Source organism: Microcebus murinus, chromosome 20, assembly GCF_040939455.1.
Source record: "Microcebus murinus isolate Inina chromosome 20, M.murinus_Inina_mat1.0, whole genome shotgun sequence".
Lineage (NCBI taxonomy): Eukaryota > Metazoa > Chordata > Mammalia > Primates > Cheirogaleidae > Microcebus > Microcebus murinus.
Genome location: NC_134123.1, coordinates 19,392,245 through 19,410,769, shown reverse-complemented (window position 1 = coordinate 19,410,769; position 18,525 = coordinate 19,392,245). Strand labels below are relative to the sequence as shown.

The window sequence follows — 18,525 nt, the reverse complement described above, 5'->3', positions numbered from 1 at the left end:
CCCTCTTGTCAACTTGCACACTTTAACTAGAGTATGTGCTGGGCACGGACATACCATGGGGAACATCCAGAAGATCCCGGCCCTTCAGGGAGCTTACATGTTAAAGGGGAAACTGATCTAGACAAATAAATTACACAACTAAAAATGCAAGTATCCCATAATATAAAACGTTAAGTATAAGAGCTTAAAATATGTAGTACAAAATATTTCTTTTATTGCCTTTAAATCAAGCATAAATCCTACCGAAAGCCCACATCTTCCAGGCTGATGGGAAATTCAATCTTGGCCTCCATTGGGCTCCTCTTAGCCAGATCATTCCACAGGACTCATGATCTCCTACAGAAACAAAACAAGTGTTACAGCTCTTTTAGAATTTGTCTAGCAGGTTTTCCTGTCCTTAATATAAGACCCCCAAAATAAAACAAAACAAAACAAAACAAAAAACCTTCCAATCCTGGGTCTTCTTCAGTACTAAGGCCACAGACATTGGTTTGGGCTATGTGGGTGGGGCCATGCCTGCTGAGGCCCTCCCCCCTCCCTGGGGCTGCAGGGGACAGACACCTGCTTGATCTGTTCCAAGGCCTGTAGTCTTGCTTCCCTTTCCCTGCCTAGGGGACCTCTGTGCTGACCTGGCTTCCCTTCTCCCCTTCTCCTTGGGGACACTCAGAGTGGATTCTCCCATGAGCCCAGTCTTTCTCAAAAAACAGGAAGAGCCTTTGTCTTTTGCTAGCTATCCTATCCAGATCTCCAAGGCCCTAAAGTGGTGAGCAGCTGGCTAGCTATCTTCTCAGAGCGGGCACACAGAGACAGAAAACACCCTATATCTCAAAAATGTGTAAGGCACAGGCATATAATAAAAGCGACATAACTATTCATGCTCACATGCCAGTTGTGTGGGTCCTTGTGCAAGTGACTTAAGTTCTGTGTGATTTAAATTTTTGTTTTCAAGACTGATAAGCTCAAATTCCATGTGGAATCAATATCAATGCTACTCTGGCTTCAGAAATACAAGATGATTCTTTCACTCTTATCTGAATTGGAGAAATGAGGGTCAAACAGAGATAGTGACGCAGAAATCAAGATGGAGGATGACCCCGTGTATGCCCATAGGAAAAGGAGGGACCTAAGAGTCATAGCCTTCTAGACCTTGGATCCACCTGTCTTCTGGGCACTTCTCCTGGATGTCCCATGGGTGTCTTAGATGTAACTCATCCCCACATGCCCTCTTTGTCCTTGCCACAAACCTGCTCCTCCCTTGGGGCCTCTGATAGATACCACTGTCTACTCAATCAGTCTATCTCTACACTCAGGCATCTTCCCATGTCTCTCCTGCTAGTCCTTGCCCACCTAATCCAAATAGTCCCCAAGACCAGGGCAGGGCGTCCTTCCTCTGAACATGTCCTGTGTCCATTCTTCCTGCTCCACTGCAGCCCAGACCACCAGCATCTCCCTTGCTGACCCTTCAGCAGCCTCATGTTTGGTCTCTCTAACATCAGCCCCCTATTTCCAAGCCATGCTCCTCCCAGCTGCTAGATTTGTCTTTCTTCCTCTTATTTGGTTAAAGTGGCTGGTAGTCTGAACAAGAACGCTCCCTAAAATTTCCTTGCCCTAATCCCTGGAACCTGTGAGTGTGTTACCTGACATGTCAAAAGGGATTTTGCAGATGAGATTAAGGTAAGGATCTCGACATGGGGGAGATTCTCCTGGGTTATCTGGGTGGGCTCAATATAGTCACAAGGGCCCTTACAAGAGGGTGGCAGGAGGGTCTTTGTGGGACAAGGACATGTAATGATGGAACAGAGGTCAGAGAAATTTGAAGACACTACACCGCAGGCTTTGAAGATGGAGGAAGGGACCGTGAGCCAAGGAAGGCAGGTGGCCTCCAGAACCTGGAAAAAGCAGGGAAACAAACTCCCCCCGTGAGTTTCCAGAAGGAACCAGCCTGCTGTCACCTTGACTTTAGCCCCATGAGATCTATTTCCAACTTCTGACCTCCAGAACTGTAAAGATAATTCGTTACAGCAGCCATAGGATTTCAAACAGGGTTAAGGGCACATACATAATAATAAATTAAAGCTGTTTTCAGTTGAACAGAAATCCAAGTGACAGCTCAGATTCCCGTGATGTCTTTGTGAGTGACTCCAGGCCAGGCTTTCTGAGGAGTCTCTCACCCCAAATCTGCTTTTTAAAGGCACAGGCAGTTTGAGCACATGTTGTTTCTGAGTCTGTTGTCATCATGTGGTCCCAATCCAGAAGCTGACATAACCCAGGACATCCCCGACTGAGGAAGGCCACACATTGCTCGTCCCTAGGCAGGCAGAGGGCAGAGTAATCTTTCTAATGTGAAAGCACCGCCTCATCAATCTTGTTTAAGATACTTCCACGCACACACATGCATTTGTGTGCCTTTAGGAGCAAAGGATCGAAGCCAAAGCATGGCTTCCAAGGCCCTGCTGGGCAAGCTTCTGGTCTGTGGCACTCATACCTGTCCTCTGTCCTTATCCTGCAGATCTTAGAGCCAGCAGCATTTGCTTCTACCCATAGGCCTTTTCGCCGCAGGGTTCCTTTTACCTAGAGAGTTGTTCCAGGTCCTCCGAGCCCCACTCCCTCTGCCAATTTCTATGAAAACGTGAGACACATTTTTCTGGGACAGAAGTCAGCTCCTCAGGCAAGGTTTGTTCCTGCCTGGAGCTGCTGCCCCTGATATGCAATGCAAGTTTGTCCAGAGAAGACGAGCCTGGACCACGGGGAGAGAAAGGCCAACCGTGTTTCTACAGGCTGGCACACATGCATGTGAGCTGACTTACGTGACTCTTTGAAACTGCCAGACACTCCAGGGCAGGCAAAGCCAGCTTATCCCGCCCTGGGCCTGAACAAGCACTATGCCCTTAATTAGAGCCAGTGTATTCCCCGGCTCCCTGGCATTTCCTGTTCCAGGGCAGGTCTGTGGTTACTTGGTTCAATCCCAATGCTGCCAATCACCAGCTGGTGACCTTGAGCCAATCTTTTCACCTCCAAATCTCAATTTGCTCTTGTGTGAAGTAGGGGTAACATAGCTACTGCACAGGGCTGTGGTGAGGCCTGAAACTGTAATTGTGCACTTAGAGAGAGTTTAGTGGCACTAATCCTTGGTGCCTCTAATCTAGATCATCCTTGTCTTTCTACTGGGAAATGATGCTGTACGTTTCATCAACTAATGGAATTAAATTTAATTGTCAAATTAGCCTGGGTGGGAGATGGTCAGCTACAGCTCTTGCTTGCTGGGTCCACTTTGTCTAGGTCACAGTACCCTCTCCAACAGGCCCTGCATGAGTCAGCCCATCCACCTGGCTTGTCCCCATGGCCACCAGCATCTCTTGCCCTGGCCAGCAACACAGCCTCCTGACTGGTCTCTCAGCTTCCACTGGAGGCCTCCTGTCCCCTACTCCCCCATGAGACCATTCTCCTCACTCTACCTGTGGCTGTCTTTGAAAAAAACAAAGACACACCAAGCTGATTATTTTGCTTCCTGATTACAACCCTCAACAATTCTCCCTGCTCTTCTGGGAGAGGTATTTCCATATACCATGAAATTGGGATCAAAAGCTCCTCCTCCCCCGGCCACCGCAGTTCTCCAAGACTGGCTCCAGCATCCTTGAGAGTGGCCCTTCCTTTTCTCGAAGGACTAGGCACCCCCTATCCTAGGGCCTTTGCACTTGAAGCTCACACTACCTGGAACATCGCTTTATCTGCCCCCAGAATAAAAGAAGCCATCACTCTGCACAGTGCCATGGGACTCTGCTTTCTAGTTCCTTCTGTCCAGGGCTACTGGATTATGTAATGATCTGATAAGGGCCTGTCCCTCCAGCCAGACAGAGAACCCATCTGGGAGGAATGAAGTTTTTCTCGCTCACCATCGCTTCCTAGCACACAGCCTTGGAATGCAGCAAGCACCCAAGAAATGTGTGTTGAATGAAAGAAGCAATGAATGAAAGGATACTACTGCTGACAGGAATTCTGGGAAGGCTTTTGTAAGTAAATAACCACTCCTTGAATTATTTTTGTGTAAAAATCGACTTTCCTATATTGTCGTCCCTTCGATGTAGTAAATCTATTTTTCCCATGTCCCTTGTAAAGATTTTTTTATTTATTTTATTTTTTTAGAAAAGTCCATATATTTTATATAAAGCTTTAAGCATATTTAACAATGTTATAGCTACACATATAGGAATAATTGCAGATGCTGTAAAATCATAATGGTATGCAAAGGAATGACAGGTACCAAATCACGGGTAGTGGGCCCCTGTCTGACAGAGAGGAAATGTGTTTGGGGAAGGGTACAAACCGGGCTTCAAATGTATTGGTAATGCATTAATTGTTAAGCTCAGTTGTACACACGTTACACAAGTGTTTATCCTAATATTTTATGACATTTTATCTGAGGTTTTACAATTTTAAAATGTCAAAACGAGGGAAGGGACCAAAGAAATGTTACGAGCATAGAAGAATATGAGCGTGAAAGAGGAAACAGACCCAGCCTCGGCAGTTCCAGCAGATTCCACTATAAGATGATATTTGTGCCGATTCTTTTTTTTTTTTAATTTTAGCTTGTTTTCTTTATTTGCACAAAACAATGCTATCTAAATGAGAATAGTATATATATATATATTTTCCCCAAATTCTGTGGGTACAAATATTGTTAGGGTTACATATCTTGCCACTGCCCCCCTCCCCAGCCTGCTCTGCCAGAGCTTCAAGCATGTCCAGTTTTCAAGTGGTGCGCCCTGCACCCACCATGAAAGTGCATACCCTTCCCCTCTCCCCCCTTCCACCTGTTCACCTCCCATTAACAAAATTTTTTTAAACATTTTGGTTACAGTGTGTTTCTTTGCCTCTCCCTAAAAAGGGATAGAGGTAAACCTTTCCCCCCTACAATGCTCATCACATCCTTAAAATGTGGGTCTCCCCCCCTCAGATCCTTGTTGAACACTACAATTATTTGAACACCATAGTTTTAGGCTGTCAGTGCCAATTTGATGGCGAGTAGATGTGTAGCCCATTTTCCAGGTCTTGTGTTGTCTCGCTTTGTATTACAGGCTTAAACTTAATCCACAATAGCATAAACAGTGCTAGTTCACTATCATTTCTTAGGATTGAGTAATATTCCATTGTGAGTATATACCACATTTTAGTTATCCATTCATGAATTGATGGGCACTTGGGTAGTTTCCATGTCCGTGCAATAGTGAATTGTGCTGCTATAAACATTCGGGTGCAGATGTCTTTATAATCGAGTGACTTATGTTCTTTTGGATAGATGCCCAACAATGCTATTGCTGGGTCAAGATTTTTTTTTAAATTTGCTATATTCAAAACATTTTCCTCCCATTAATTTTTCCTTGTTAAGTGGTTTTTATGACTGCTTTGTGCTTTAAGAGAGAAGTACCATTTGGTATTTAAAATATTCTCTCAGCTTCCTTGGTGAGAAGGCTCTGGCAGCTTTCCTACTGTTGACTATAACCAGTACGTCTTGGAACACGATGTCACCCTTCCAGAACTCTTCTTAGACCTAGATAAAACTTACTCTGTGTCTCCAGTTGGGGACAAGGTGTTTGGAAACAGCACCTTATGCAACAGAGCTGCTAGAGGGAGGCAAATGAAATAAAAATCATGGTGTGTGGAAAATGTGCCCACAGAGTCCTAGGAACCTAAGATTTTAAAGCTTGTCTGCCAGTAATTCAGCTTTTATTTTATGTTTCTTGGAAAACTGAAGGCTTGTATTTACGACATGTGTTACCTAAGATGCCGAAAGCGGGGGGAAGTGATCCTGGCCTGGTAAGGATTTCCTTTTCAGCCTGGTCGCAGCTGTCCTCTTTGCTCCTGATCCCCTTGCCCCTACCCCTGCAAAAGCTCCCTGGGGTGGGGTGTTTCCTTTCAGCGAGGAAATCTATCTTTTGGCTTGCTCATTTCTTTGGAGAATGGTACATGCACGCAGAGTTGTCTGCTGTTCTTATTTTATTTCAAAAATGTGCAGGGCTGAAACACCTGAATTTTTTCCTCGAATACTTTAAAGCAAATTATGTACCGGAACCTCTCAGACCTGCTCTCAGCGGAATTTCCTTTGAGTGTTCATATCTCAAAACCTTATGTAACCTGACACAATTATCTGAAAAAGCTCAGAATCCAAAAGAAAGGTGTTCTGAGCCAGGAATGAAGGTCGGAGCTGGGAAAGACGTGCTCTCTCCCCTGCCTGGGGACTGGAGCATATACTTCACTATGACAATGTCCAATTCACGTTCCAAATAAAAATGCGAAGCCCCTGGCATGGTGACCAGTGGGTACACTTGCCTCCTCTCTCTGAGCAAGGAATCGCTTAATGAGGGCTCCAGGGGCATTACAAAGCCCTTGACCTGGCTGATGGTTAAAAATATTTCAATAACCACCTCCCGCATCTGGTCTTCCCAGGATGGAAGCAGGAGTGGCTTGGGCCCCTTTAGGGGTATAACCCTGCCACTGACTGCAAATATCAACCCATCTGGAGAGCTGGGGTCTCCTGCCAGAGGTTAGCACCACAAATAGGGTATATGTGGGAGGCTAGAATGCATATTTTTAACAAGTGTTGGTCCAGGTGATTCTGACTCAAGCCCAGCCCAAGACTCCCCCCAACCCCCACCCCAACCTACCCTCAACACAAGGAAAGCAAGGAGAGAGGACACTAATTTTAAGTGCAGACCTAAAATTGGGCTCCACCAGGAGAGGACCCCACATTCTGGAAAGCCCTCAGGCCACGAAGCCCTTTTTCTCCTCCTTTTGTTTGCACTTTTTGGAAAGACCAACCTCGCTGGCTATTTGCATACCAGCAGTGAGGGACCTCCCGGGAGAACAGGCACCACTCATAGGTGGTTAACTTTTCAAGGAATTCTGCTGGAGAAAATTGTAGGCAAGGCTGTGAACAAACCTCCCTCCATCTGGTTTCAGTTTATTTTTTAAAAAAATACAACATGCACAAGCCTCCCCAGCAGCAATCAGAAAATAGCCACAGCTTGGGGGGGGGGCGGTATTAGCCACCAGGGGTGGGGCTGAATTATGTATATGCAAATAAATTAAACCAGTTAGCCAACAGCAACTAATTTTTGTATCTTTTGCAGTTGTTCTGCCAAGAAAAGGCCTGAATCGGGGCTGGATGGAAGCTGTAAGGAAGCAGCTTTTTGGAATTAGTTTTCCACAATCAAGTTGCCGTAATTCTGCCGTTGGGAGATATTAATATGTTTCTACTCCAGAAGAAGATAAAAAAAGGTTGCCCATGGAATAAGGCCATCCTCCTGGGCTGAAGGCCAGAGAATCGTGTGGCCTGATGATTAGGAGCATAAGGTTTAGACAGCTGTGTGACCTAGGGCACATCGCTTAACCACTCTGAGCCTGTTTCCTTATTTATAGGAAGGGGATAATGATAGTACCTGCTTCCTATTGATGATGTGAGAATAGTAAATAAAATGAAGTACAAGCAAACTGAGCACAAGGATTAGCATGCCACAAACACACAGCAAATGCGCAAAAGGATTATTCATAACTCAGAGCCACAGTGAAGGTCTGGACTCTAGACCCTAAAGGGATTTCAATCAGAGTCAGCTGACTCTCCCCTCAAGTGCTCCCAGCTGGGGCTTGCTTTTCCCCCAGGGACTGGTCCAGAAACCCCTGCAGAGCACATTCTCTCAGTGTTTCCCAAACTCAACAACCCCAGTCTCCAAACACCTGCCTTCCATCCTGGAGACAGTAAAAGAAGTTCAGAGGAGGGTGTCCCTGGCTTCCTGCATCTTACTGTCCCCTCTTCCCAGCCACCAAAGGGGAGATTTCCTTCAGTTCCCTAATGGAAGGGCCTGATTTCCAGATGCCCAGACTAAATAGGACACCTCTGAAAAATGGGGGGTTTCAGTTCACGCCTAGGGCATGCGGAGATGAGTTATAACCTCCAGGGCTCCCCATGCTACATGAGCGATGTGCTGGAGACCAAGAGCACCCAGCCGCTTCTGGGCTCAGCCCTTGCATGTCCATGGGCATCTTCCACTCAGCTTGTTTGGACAGACTGCTCTGTCCCTCATCTGGATGCAGCAACAAGACTCCCAGCCTCCCCTCCTCTCCAAATCTATTTCCTGGCCAACTGGGACAGGAGTCTCCTTTGCTCAGACCATTCCAAGCTTTCCTTTGCCCTCAGAATGAAGCATAAGAGGCGACATGTGACAAACGTGGCTCTGCATTAACACAGACTTTGGGTTCAGGTATACCTCTGAGTTTGAATGTTGGGACTTTGAGACCTTGAGCAATTTTCTTGGCCTCTGGAAGCTTCAGTTTCCTTGAATATAAAATGGTGATAATGGCTAGGTGTAGTACCTGTAATCCTAGCACTCTGGGAGGCTGAGGCAGGAGGATCCCTTGAGATCAGGAGTTCAAGACCAGCCTGAGCAAAAGGAAGACCCCCCCCCTCTTTAATAGAAAAAATTAGCCAGGCATGGTGGTGCATGCCTTCAGTCCCAGTTACTCGGGAATCTGAGGCAGGAGGATCATTGGAGCCCAGGAGTTTGAGGTTACAGTGAGCTATGATGATGCCACTACACTGTAGCGTGGGCGACAGAGCAAGACTCTGTCTCAAAAAAAAAAAAAATGGTGATCATGATGCCTCCCATAAAAGGCTATCTTGAGGCATCTGCACCAAACCCAGGGCTTGGGAAAAAACAAGAAATGTGGGGGCCAGTGTGTGGAATGAAGGTTGAGGATGTGGTGGGGACTGGGTGGCTGACAGCCAGGGAAGGGGAGGAGACCAGCTTTGGACATGCTGAATGTGGGGGGCCTCTGAGTGTCCAAGGGAGGCGTCCAGGGGCAGCTGGACACGGGGTCTGGAGTCAACAGGGAGGCCTTGGCTGGAAAGCTGGCGGGGGAGCCGCCAGTATGTGAATAGGAAGATGAGCTCATGGTGGAGGAGGGACCAAGCGCGAGGCCTTTGCTGCCAGAGGTTGACCCACTAGCAGGAGAAGCTGAGGAGGCAGGAGAGGCAGTGAGGTAGGAAACGCAGCAGCAGTGGCTTCATAGGCACCACAGGGAGACAGGGCTTGGGACAGGAAAGAGTGGGCAGCAGGGCAGAAGCTTCGAGGAGGCCAAGTTAGCTGAAGGGAGAGATGGGCCTATGAGATTTGGGTTCTAGGAGGTCATTGACTCATGACATTTGGTGAGGTCAGGAGAGGAGTTAATCCCATGCTCAGGCAGGGGAGGGGAGAGTGGCGATGGTGATCACAGATTACAGCCACAAAGAAATGTGGCTGAGCATAGAGGAAGCGTACAAGAATGATGCTTGGAGAAAGAGGTATAGGATTGAGGCTCTCAATGGGCAAGGCCAGGGCCGGCGTGCTTGCTGCCGGGAAGGGGCCAGTGGTTAGCTGTCATTTCTGCGGTGCCCAGCACAGTGCCTGGCCTACAGTGGGAACTCTATACAAGTTTGCCCTCTTTGAGCATGGGGAATAATGAAGTCTAGGGCCCAGATGGAGGGACTGGCCATTGGCAGGGAGAGGGGCCCTTCTGCCATCTTGCTAGAGGAGGAGGGGTAGGGGTGCCAGGTGGGAGGCAGAGGGACTCCTTGGGACTCTGTAGCCTCTGAGCTAGACCACGGAGGAAGGGAAAGGTGGTGAGTGAGTGCTTGGCTCCAGGACTCCAGGATAGCCAGAGGACAGAGCGTGAGGGCTCCTGGATACTGCCACTGGGCACGCCCACCCTGGACTTCTGCTTCCCCCATCTTCAAATCCAGCGGTCTCCTGCCTAGTCTTTATCCCCTTCAGAGCTGCGTCTTCCCCAAAAGGCCAGCAGATGGCGCCAGTGAGCCGCTGGACTTCACAGGAGGAGGCTGGAGCCAGCCTGCCGGCCTCCCACCCACCCCTGGTCCTCCAGTGCCTGGGGCATGCTAAGGGTTTGGCTAACCAGGTTTCTGACCAAGAGGGTTGGGAGGTGAGACAAAGGACTAAAGAAGACTGTGGGCTGAGGGCTTAGGGGCGGGGTGGCTCAGGGGCTCTGCTCCTTCTGGTTGTCCTTCATTCCTCTGCCCTGCCAGGCCCTACCTTATCTGCGGGGCCTCCCGCCCTCTGCCCACCTTCCCTCTCTCTTCCCTGGAGGCCCCTGCCAACCCATACTCCTGGTTCTGGCAGAGGCTGGTTCTCTGCCCCTAGGCAGGCACGACCTGGCACCAGGCCTCAGACAGGGTTGGGCCAGCCCCTCCCAGCCATGACTGCCTAAACCACCTATTGCTGAAATGTTTCCACCTAATGAGGGCTAAGGGGTCCGCCAGCATAGATCCTGGGGAGGACGCATGGGAGGATGGGGAGTTTCTATAAAATTGTGGCAGATAGTCCAGCCCCACCCAGACCCAAATCCCACAAGACTGATGGTTCTGCCCCAGGTGGCACAGTGTCCCTATGCTCTGCAACCAAAGGCAATCCCCCAGTCTCCCTCACCATCGTGGGCTTCCTGATGAGTCAGGACCCTTCATGTGTCCTTCACAGAACAGTACAGGTCCCTGCTTCTCAGTCTCCCACCTTGACTTCCTGCCCTCATCCCTGACCCTTCGACTCTTACTCTGGCTTTGACCTTGAAGGCTCCCCAGGACCCCCACCACCTCTTCTACTCCCTTCCCCAGCCCCAAAGGGAAGCCCATCAAGGGCTGAGGTGGAGTGGCCAGAGGTGGGGGGGCCGTCCATTCCATTTTCTGGAGCTCAAATCAGGAAGCCAGGCCAAGGGCACTGTGCCTACCCTGGAGCCTTGGCCATACATTCAGGGCAACAGGAGTCTGTGAGTTTGGAAAGTTCCCTAAGTTTCTAAAGGCAGGATGACCCAGACCAAAAAAGAGAAAACTACCAGAAACACACAACACACACAAATGTACTCACATGCACAGGCAGACTCATGGCACAGGGAGTGACACAAGTAAATGGTGTGGCCAAGCCATGGAGCCCCATGCACACAAGTGCATACAAACACAGGCACACAAGGCCATGTACTCAAGGTCAGACACACACACCCGGTTTTCCAGGGTCAGGGCCAGCCTGTCATCTGTACTTATAGGAGGAGGCATAGATGTGCCCCTCCCCACCCCAGGAGTGGCTCTGGGAAGGAGATGGGTCCTCCACCCAGTCTCTCCCCTTAAGTGGGTCTGGTTTCCAGTCCCCTCCCCGAGATTTCCCTGGCCCACCATGGGGCCAAGCCTGGGTGGCAGGGCTTGCAGGAGGCATTGCCAGGTAGCCCTGGCACAGAGCCTAGGCACCTAAGAGAGAGAATGAGCAACAGGGCTGGGAGGTGTGACTAGGAGTCATGACCTCCCAGGACCTAGAAAGGGGAGAGGTGAGGCACTGGGACAAGGCGTGGAGGCCCACAGGACGCAGGGACCCCCTCTGCCATGGGCTGCACCTACTCCCCCCAGCAGAGCCTAGCAGCCAGGTACTGGCAGCAACTCCCAGTCCCTCCCAGAGCCCTGGCATAGATGCTAGGCACAGGGTGCCAGACACGGGGGTGGGCAGGATGGGGGGGCCACTGGGCCACACACAAACGTGGACCTTCATACACACAGGCAGAAAAATGCACCCACACTCACACCACTTATTTTATCTCCTGGAGATTCAGGGGAGCAAGGCAGGGCCTATCCTATCCTAGGGGTGGCCTTCACTGATTTCCAGGTGTCCCCACTGGCCTGGCTCTTGGGGTGAGAGGTGAGCCAGAGGTAATGGGAGACCTAGCCGCTTCCTGTGACCGCCCCTCACCGACCCCCACACACATACATTTGTGTAGCAGGAAGTGGGGTTGTGCATCCCCAAGGCTGGAGCGAAGGGGAAAGGCGGGACAGAGACTGTGAAGAACCCAGGAGGTCACCAGGCTGCCCCCTGGCCCGACCCAGGCGGGTTTTGTGGCCGAAAGCGGCTCAGGTGAGAGCGCGCCTGAGGGCGTGTGTGCCGGGGACCTGCGGCCGGCACCGCGTGGGAGTGCGGCGCGTGTGTGGACAGGGGCGGCGGCGGCGACCGAGCGAGGCGGTGCAATCAATGTGGGGCGCAGGATGCAGGTTGCGTGTCCCCTCAGGTGTCCCGAGCAAGTGTGAGCTGCATGTGCTCACCTGAGAGCCGCGGCTCCGCGGCCCTGGGCGCGAGGGCGGGGGCGCGGGGGTGAGCGGAGGCCCGGCGCTGGGCTGGACCGACCGGCCCTCTCCAGCGCGGCCCGCGGCGAGGCGGCTCCTCCTCCCGTAGCAACTTCGGGACTTTGTTCCGGCTTCTTCTCAAGCGGATCTGGTGGAGGGGGAGGGGCGGGGGGGGCACCTGCCCGACGGGGGGTGCCTGAGAGAAGTGGAGGCAAGCCCCGCCCCCGCCCCGCCCTCTCCCCGCCCCTGGGGCTCTTTAAAAGCTCTGCCCGAGGGCGAGCGGAGAAAGCGAGTGTCCCTCCTGCCCCAGGCTGGTGTTCCCCTGCACCCTGCGCCCGGGCCCCGAGTCTCTCTCTGCGCCCCAGCCAGGCCCCCGCCCCGCCCCGCCCCGCCCCTCCCCAACCCGACCCGGCCGGGCCGCCATGGAGCGCTGGCCTTGGCCGTCGGGCGGCGCCTGGCTGCTCGTGGCGGCCCGCGCGCTGCTGCAGCTGCTGCGCGCAGACCTGCGTCTGGGCCGCCCGCTGCTGGCGGCGCTGGCGCTGCTGGCCGCGCTCGACTGGCTGTGCCAGCGCCTGCTGCCCCCGCCGGCCGCACTCGCCGTGCTGGCCGCCGCCGGCTGGATCGCGTTGTCCCGCCTGGCGCGCCCGCCACGCCTGCCCGTGGCCACTCGCGCGGTGCTCATCACCGGTGAGTGCGCGGGGCGCGGAGCGCGGGGACTCCAGGCTCGAGGGCGGTGCTGGACACTCAGAGGACTCCCCGTGGGCACAGCCAAGGCGGATTCCCCAGCGCTGGAGCGGGAGAGTTTCCCTCCCCTGGGTGCGGGGAGCGAGCCAAGTAGGGAGCGCCGGGCACCTCCCCAAGTCTGGGTTAAATACCTGCCGCTGCCTGGAGTGTTGGAGGAAAAGTGAGGCAGGGAGTGGGCAGGTGCACAAAGGAAACGTGGCTGAGAAAGGGGGAGCCTCCTGGAGTTTGGGGGTTTACGCAATGCCCCTCCCCAAGAGAGCAGGCTTGGGGCAGGGGGCAGTGCTCTGAGAGACTCCAAAGGGCTTGAGAAGGAAAGATGGTCACTCCTTGAACTTCTGCTGCCGCTTGACATCCTCATGTGGAACACCCCATCTCCTATTCCCTGGGTCCAGAGGAAAGAGCTTAGATGGGGAGCTGCTGCCTGTTGGCTGGGATCCTTTGAGTTCACAAAGCTTGAGGTCACCATGCAGGGCAACTGGGCATTCAGCTGCCTCTCGGGTACAGCCACCCCCAACCAAACTGCTGAGGTAGCAGTGCAGAGGCTGCACCCAGCACCCAACCCCCGGTCCCTCCTGGTCCTCAGTGCCCAGGAAGGAGATCTTGGAGAGCGGGGCTCAGGTGGCTCTGGCCGCCTGGCTGAGCTCCTTTGTCTGGAGCAGGGAATAAATCTGTCACCAGAGTGAGGGAAGGGGAAGGGAGGCTGGAGGCCCAGCAGGAAGTGGGGACGGGGAGAAAGGCCAGGGGGTACTGGTTCCATTGCATGGAGGGAGGGGCAGCCTGGTCTCTCCCCCAAGCCCCATGGCTTTGGACAAGTGCTTTGGGCTGTGTCCTTACATTGTGCCTGGGCTAGGGTCAGCCAGCAAACTGACCCTAGAGACCTTCTCAGAGACCTCGGTCTAGTAGGGGGCCCTGCATGATCAGATGGGCCCGGGAGAACTTCCCAGAGGAGGAAATCTGCTCTGGGCCTCAGATGACTGGAAGTAGATGGAGTATGACAGGTATCTTGGATCAGAGAAGGGGTGTGGGACAAAGGCTTAAAGCAGGATTATGCATGGCCTGGGGAGGGGACAGCATGCTGCAGGGGTGTGGTGGGATACCAGGTTGTGTGTTTGGGAGGCGCTTTGAATGTCAGGTAAGAAGCCAGACCACTGAGGCAGAGTAGGGTGGGTGAGGGTGGCATGAGGGCTTTGGGCTTCTGCAAAAATGTAAAAGGGCTCAGACTGGATGGGAGAGACTCAAGTTCAGGGTGCAGCGTGGAGCCTCAGGGGACCCCAGTTTCAGGAGTTCAAGGAAGGAGAGCCAACAGACCTTCCTGGTGTGAAGGAGGGGCTACTTGTGTGCACTGCTGCCAGGGACAGGGCCAATTCCCTCCTGCTGTCTGATTTCTGAGCTGCTTTAACTGGACCTGGGTGATCTGCAGGTACTAGTGACCCAGCTATGCAGTCTTTCCTGAGATCTTGCCTCAGGGCTTTGTGCTGCTGCTGTTACTTCTAGCCTTGAGCCCGACAGAGAGGTGAGAGCAGGGATGCTTTCTGTGACTTGGGCTCCTCCCATCTCTGGTTGCAAAGCTGGGGTTGGGGGAGAGGACTGCCCAGCCCACCCTGTGTAGGTGCCTCCAAGCTTCCCAATGCGTGAAAACTCTGGGGTTTCCTTGCTTACCACCTGGGTGCAAGACAACCCAGGTGCAAGTAGGTAACCAGGCCCTGCCCCACCTGCCAAGAACACTGTATCTTATGCCTGCCAGCCTCCCAGCCCCCAAGAATGCCCCTGAGAACCGCTGGTCAAGGCAACTCTTGGAGCTCAGCCGTGCAGTCAGGGTTTGGGCTGCGGGGCTGGGTGCCTGTGTACATCTGTGCGCTGGTGGGTGGTAGGCATTGAACCCATGTGAGAACATCCAGGCAGGTTGGAGGTATGTACAGGTATCTGAGTGTGTGCAGGTGAGCAAGAGGGCGTGCAAAATGTGGGTGACTATATTGGGATCACAGAGCTGAGACTCTAGGAGTCCTGAGTCTCCCTTGGGAGGGCCTGTCCGCTCTGGAAGGCAGTCGAGGCAAGTGCACACACATGTATGTGCTCACTCCCCTCCCCTAGCCAGGCTTGCCAGGGAGATACCCCCTGGCCCAGGCTGCAGCCCCCAGCACACAAAGCCCAGCTCAAAGCCCCCTGCCCAGCTTTGTTCTCTACCTCAACAGAGGGGGTGGAGCTGGGATGGGGAGGGATGCTGAGCCCTTCAGCAGTAGGGAAGCCCAGCCACTTCACAGCTTCTGTTGGGCAGGACCACTGGCAGGACCACCGTGGATGGGGGGGGGGTGTCGGGCTCCAGAGAGCCTCCTCCCTCACTGGTCCCCCCCCCACTCACTGGCCCCCTCTGGAGCAGGATCAGAATGGAAACAATCAAGGAAGCTGGGGTTTATAGGGACCAGGGACTCCCCTACTGGCTCTTCCTGGTGGTTCTTGCTCTGCAAACCAAAGACAGGAAATTAAGCCTCCAGGAGTGGTAACTGACCTCAGATGACCCTTGGTGGGTGTGGGAAGGGATTCAAATGCAGGTCTTCTCCATTCATCATGGTCCCTGTCTTGGGGGCAAGTGGTCTGGAGCTCAGAAAACATCCCACTGTTGCCACTGATTGGAATGCCAAGGGTGTAGGGTGAGGGGCGAGGTGGGGAGGGCCTTCAGCTTGCCTACAGCCTGGAACAACAGCAGGGTGTGTTGAGACCAGGAAGGGAGGGGGCTCAGGTTGTACAGGGCCTGCAGGATGGTGTCAGAGAGCCTGGGCTTCGTCCTGAGGACTGTGGGTAGCCTTGGAAAGGTTTGCAGCAGCAGCAGAGTAATATTGTCATTTTTGGAAAGATCCTTCTGGCTCTTAGGTGGAGAATGGATTCAGAGGGGTCAAGAAGGGACAGGGCTAGAGAGGGGCTGCTTCGGTGTCCAGTCAAAAAGGAAGGGAGGCTGCACACTGATAGCTGTGAGCTCTGGCCTGACATCAAGCAGGCAGGACATCGGCGCTGGGACTCCATCTCAGGCTGGCCTGGGATAGTCCTGACCTTCCTCTGCACTGGCTGGGTGACTTTGGCGAGCACCTTGGCATTACTAGGCCTCAGTTTTCTCTTCTGTAAAGTGGGGATCATAAGCTGTATTTGATGGGGTAGCTATGGTGAGCCAGGGAGATGACAGCTATCACAGATTTGCTGTTCTGGGCTCAGGTACGGGGCAAAGCCAGGCAGAGATGGGCCAAGGGATGGAGTTAGGGCTGTTACTGCTGGTAGGTTGGGTGGCCAGGGGCCTGGATCCCATCCAGACCCTGGTAATTCTGGGGTTGTCTGAGGGTGGACTGGGCCACGGTGGGAGTTCACTGACTGCCCTGGCCTGGCCAGGTTGTGACTCTGGTTTTGGCAAGGAGACAGCCAAGAAACTCGACTCCATGGGCTTCACGGTGCTGGCCACTGTGTTGGAGTTGAATAGCCCCGGTGCCCTAGAGCTGCGTGCCTGCTGTTCCGCTCGCCTAAAGCTACTGCAGATGGACCTGACCAAGCCAGCAGACATTAGCCGCGTGCTGGAGTTTACCAAGGCCCACACCACCAACACGGGTCAGTGACGAGTTCCACCAGGGGAGGGCACGGCCAGATGGGTGGAAAGGGGCAGGGACTGGAGTTTTGCTGCTGGGCTGACCTGAGGCTTCTCTCCCCTGCTATGTGACCCCAGGCCTGTGGGGCCTGGTCAACAATGCAGGTTACAACGAAGTGGTGGCTGACGTGGAGCTGTCTCCAGTGGCCATGTTCCGCACCTGTATGGAAGTGAACTTCTTTGGTGTGCTGGAGCTGACCAAGGGCCTCCTGCCACTGCTGCGCCACTCTAGGGGTCGCATCGTGACTGTGGGCAGCCCAGCAGGTGAGTCCCCTCCCCCATTGGGAAAAGGAGCCACTGCTCGGCAGAGAAGTGCTCTGGGAGCCCCTTGCCAAAGCTGAGCTGCCCTACACCCAACCTATCCTCAGGAGACATGCCTTATCCATGCTTGGCGGCCTATGGGACCTCCAAGGCGGCCGTGGTGCTGCTCATGGACACATTCAGCTGTGAACTTGTTCCCTGGGGGGTCAAGGTCAGCGTCGTCCAGCCTGGCTGCTTCAAGACAGGTAGGGGTCTGGGCTGGGGGTGGGGCAGGCATGGGGCCTGGTTGGGAAATGAGGGGCAGGGCTGAAGAATGGGCATATGGCTTTGGCTAGGGGTGTGGCTTTGACTAGAGGCATGGCCCAGCTCTGACCTTGCCACTCCTTCCCCAGGGTCTGTGACAAACGTGGATGAGTGGGAGCAGCGCAAGGAACTGCTGCTGGCCAACCTGCCCCAAGACCTGCTGCAAGTCTACGGCAAGGACTACATCGAGCACTTGCACAGGCAGTTCCTACATTCATTAAGCATGGCACTGCCCGACCTCAGCCCGGTCGTAGATGCCATCATAGACGCGCTGCTGGCAGCTGAGCCGCGCCGCCGGTATTTCCCAGGCCGTGGCCTAGGGCTCATGTACTTCATCCACTACTACCTGCCTGAGAGCCTGAGGCGCCGCTTCCTGCAGGCCTTCTTCATTAATCACCGTCTGCCTAGGGCCCTGCAGCCTGGCCACCCTGGCCCTACCTCTGCCCAGGGCCCAAACCCAAGCCCAGGCTCTTCCCCAGTGGTGGCTCGCTGAGCCGTGTGCATATATGGCCCTGCCACTCCAGCACGGGAGGCTCCAGGAGCCCCTGGCCCTCCCCTGGGCATTATGACCCCCCATCTGCCCTCGAGTCTGGCCTAATGAACCCCAGTCCCCCACTGCTGATGCCCAGTCCAGACCCAGTGAGCCTCAGGGCCTGTCCACTGCTTCATGAGCCCAAACAGACCCTCCTGGGCATAACACTCTGCCCTGCAGCGTGGAGAACTCAGCTGGTGGAGAGTTTAGTGCAAAACTTTACTGTCGCCTTTGACAGGCCCCTGCAGACAGTGCCTCTGCAAACTAAAGACTGACTGACTGGGTGGGTTGGGGACTCCTCGGGATTGTTCCTGGGCACCAGTGCCTCGGTGCTGCAATTGAAGGGTGAATCCCAACTGTCTCTTGACTGGCTCAAGAATTCAGGTCCCAACTACCCACTCCCAAGCCCCTCAAGCCACAAGGAAGCTGCATACCCTACTTCCCAATTGCCACTTCTTAAATAAAGATAAGTTTTATTTCTCCTAGGGTGGGGTAGATGCTGTGTTTGGAGGGGGTAACTGCCAGGTTGGCTAGGTGACAGGGTGTGGTTCTGTGACAGAGGTTGGGAACTCCTGGGGCTCAGCACGGGGGTGGGGGCGCTGGGCACTGACCTAACCAGGCTCCTCTGGTGCCCTCTGTGGTTCACACCTCCCCCTCCCCTCCACTAATCTCAGGCAAATCATTTATCCCTAGGTCTGGGTTTCTCATAGAGAAATGGGGGTAATGACCCTGAACCCCGGAAGTTGTATGGCTCAATGAAGCAATTAGGGAGGCGGGGAGCCCTCTGGGGCCAGGACCCAGCTCCCCAGGCCTGTGTCTGAGCCTCCAGCAGAGGGAAGAGGCTATCTCCCAGTGACCCCCCCACCCCCACCCTGAGGAACCGGGGCTGCTGAAGGAGAGGGAGGTAGAAGACTTCGGCAA

At 53.7% G+C, this 18,525-nt stretch overlaps 1 protein-coding gene and 1 non-coding gene across 2 annotated transcripts; both read left to right on the top strand.

Annotated features, from left to right (window-relative positions):
- The first annotated feature begins 351 nt into the window (after positions 1 to 351).
- On the top strand, positions 352 to 413 carry LOC142863003 (U7 small nuclear RNA). The gene has a single exon (XR_012913892.1). It is a non-coding gene; the product is annotated as a U7 small nuclear RNA (small nuclear RNA).
- A 12,102-nt stretch (positions 414 to 12,515) lies between these two features.
- HSD11B2 (hydroxysteroid 11-beta dehydrogenase 2) lies at positions 12,516 to 18,087 on the top strand. Its single transcript, XM_012742539.2, has 5 exons — positions 12,516 to 12,826; positions 16,259 to 16,471; positions 16,587 to 16,772; positions 16,877 to 17,014; positions 17,162 to 18,087. Exons 1-5 carry the CDS (start codon positions 12,562 to 12,564, stop codon positions 17,563 to 17,565), a joined length of 1,206 nt encoding a protein of 401 aa, XP_012597993.1. The 5' UTR covers positions 12,516 to 12,561; the 3' UTR covers positions 17,566 to 18,087.
- Positions 18,088 to 18,525: the final 438 nt, after the last annotated feature.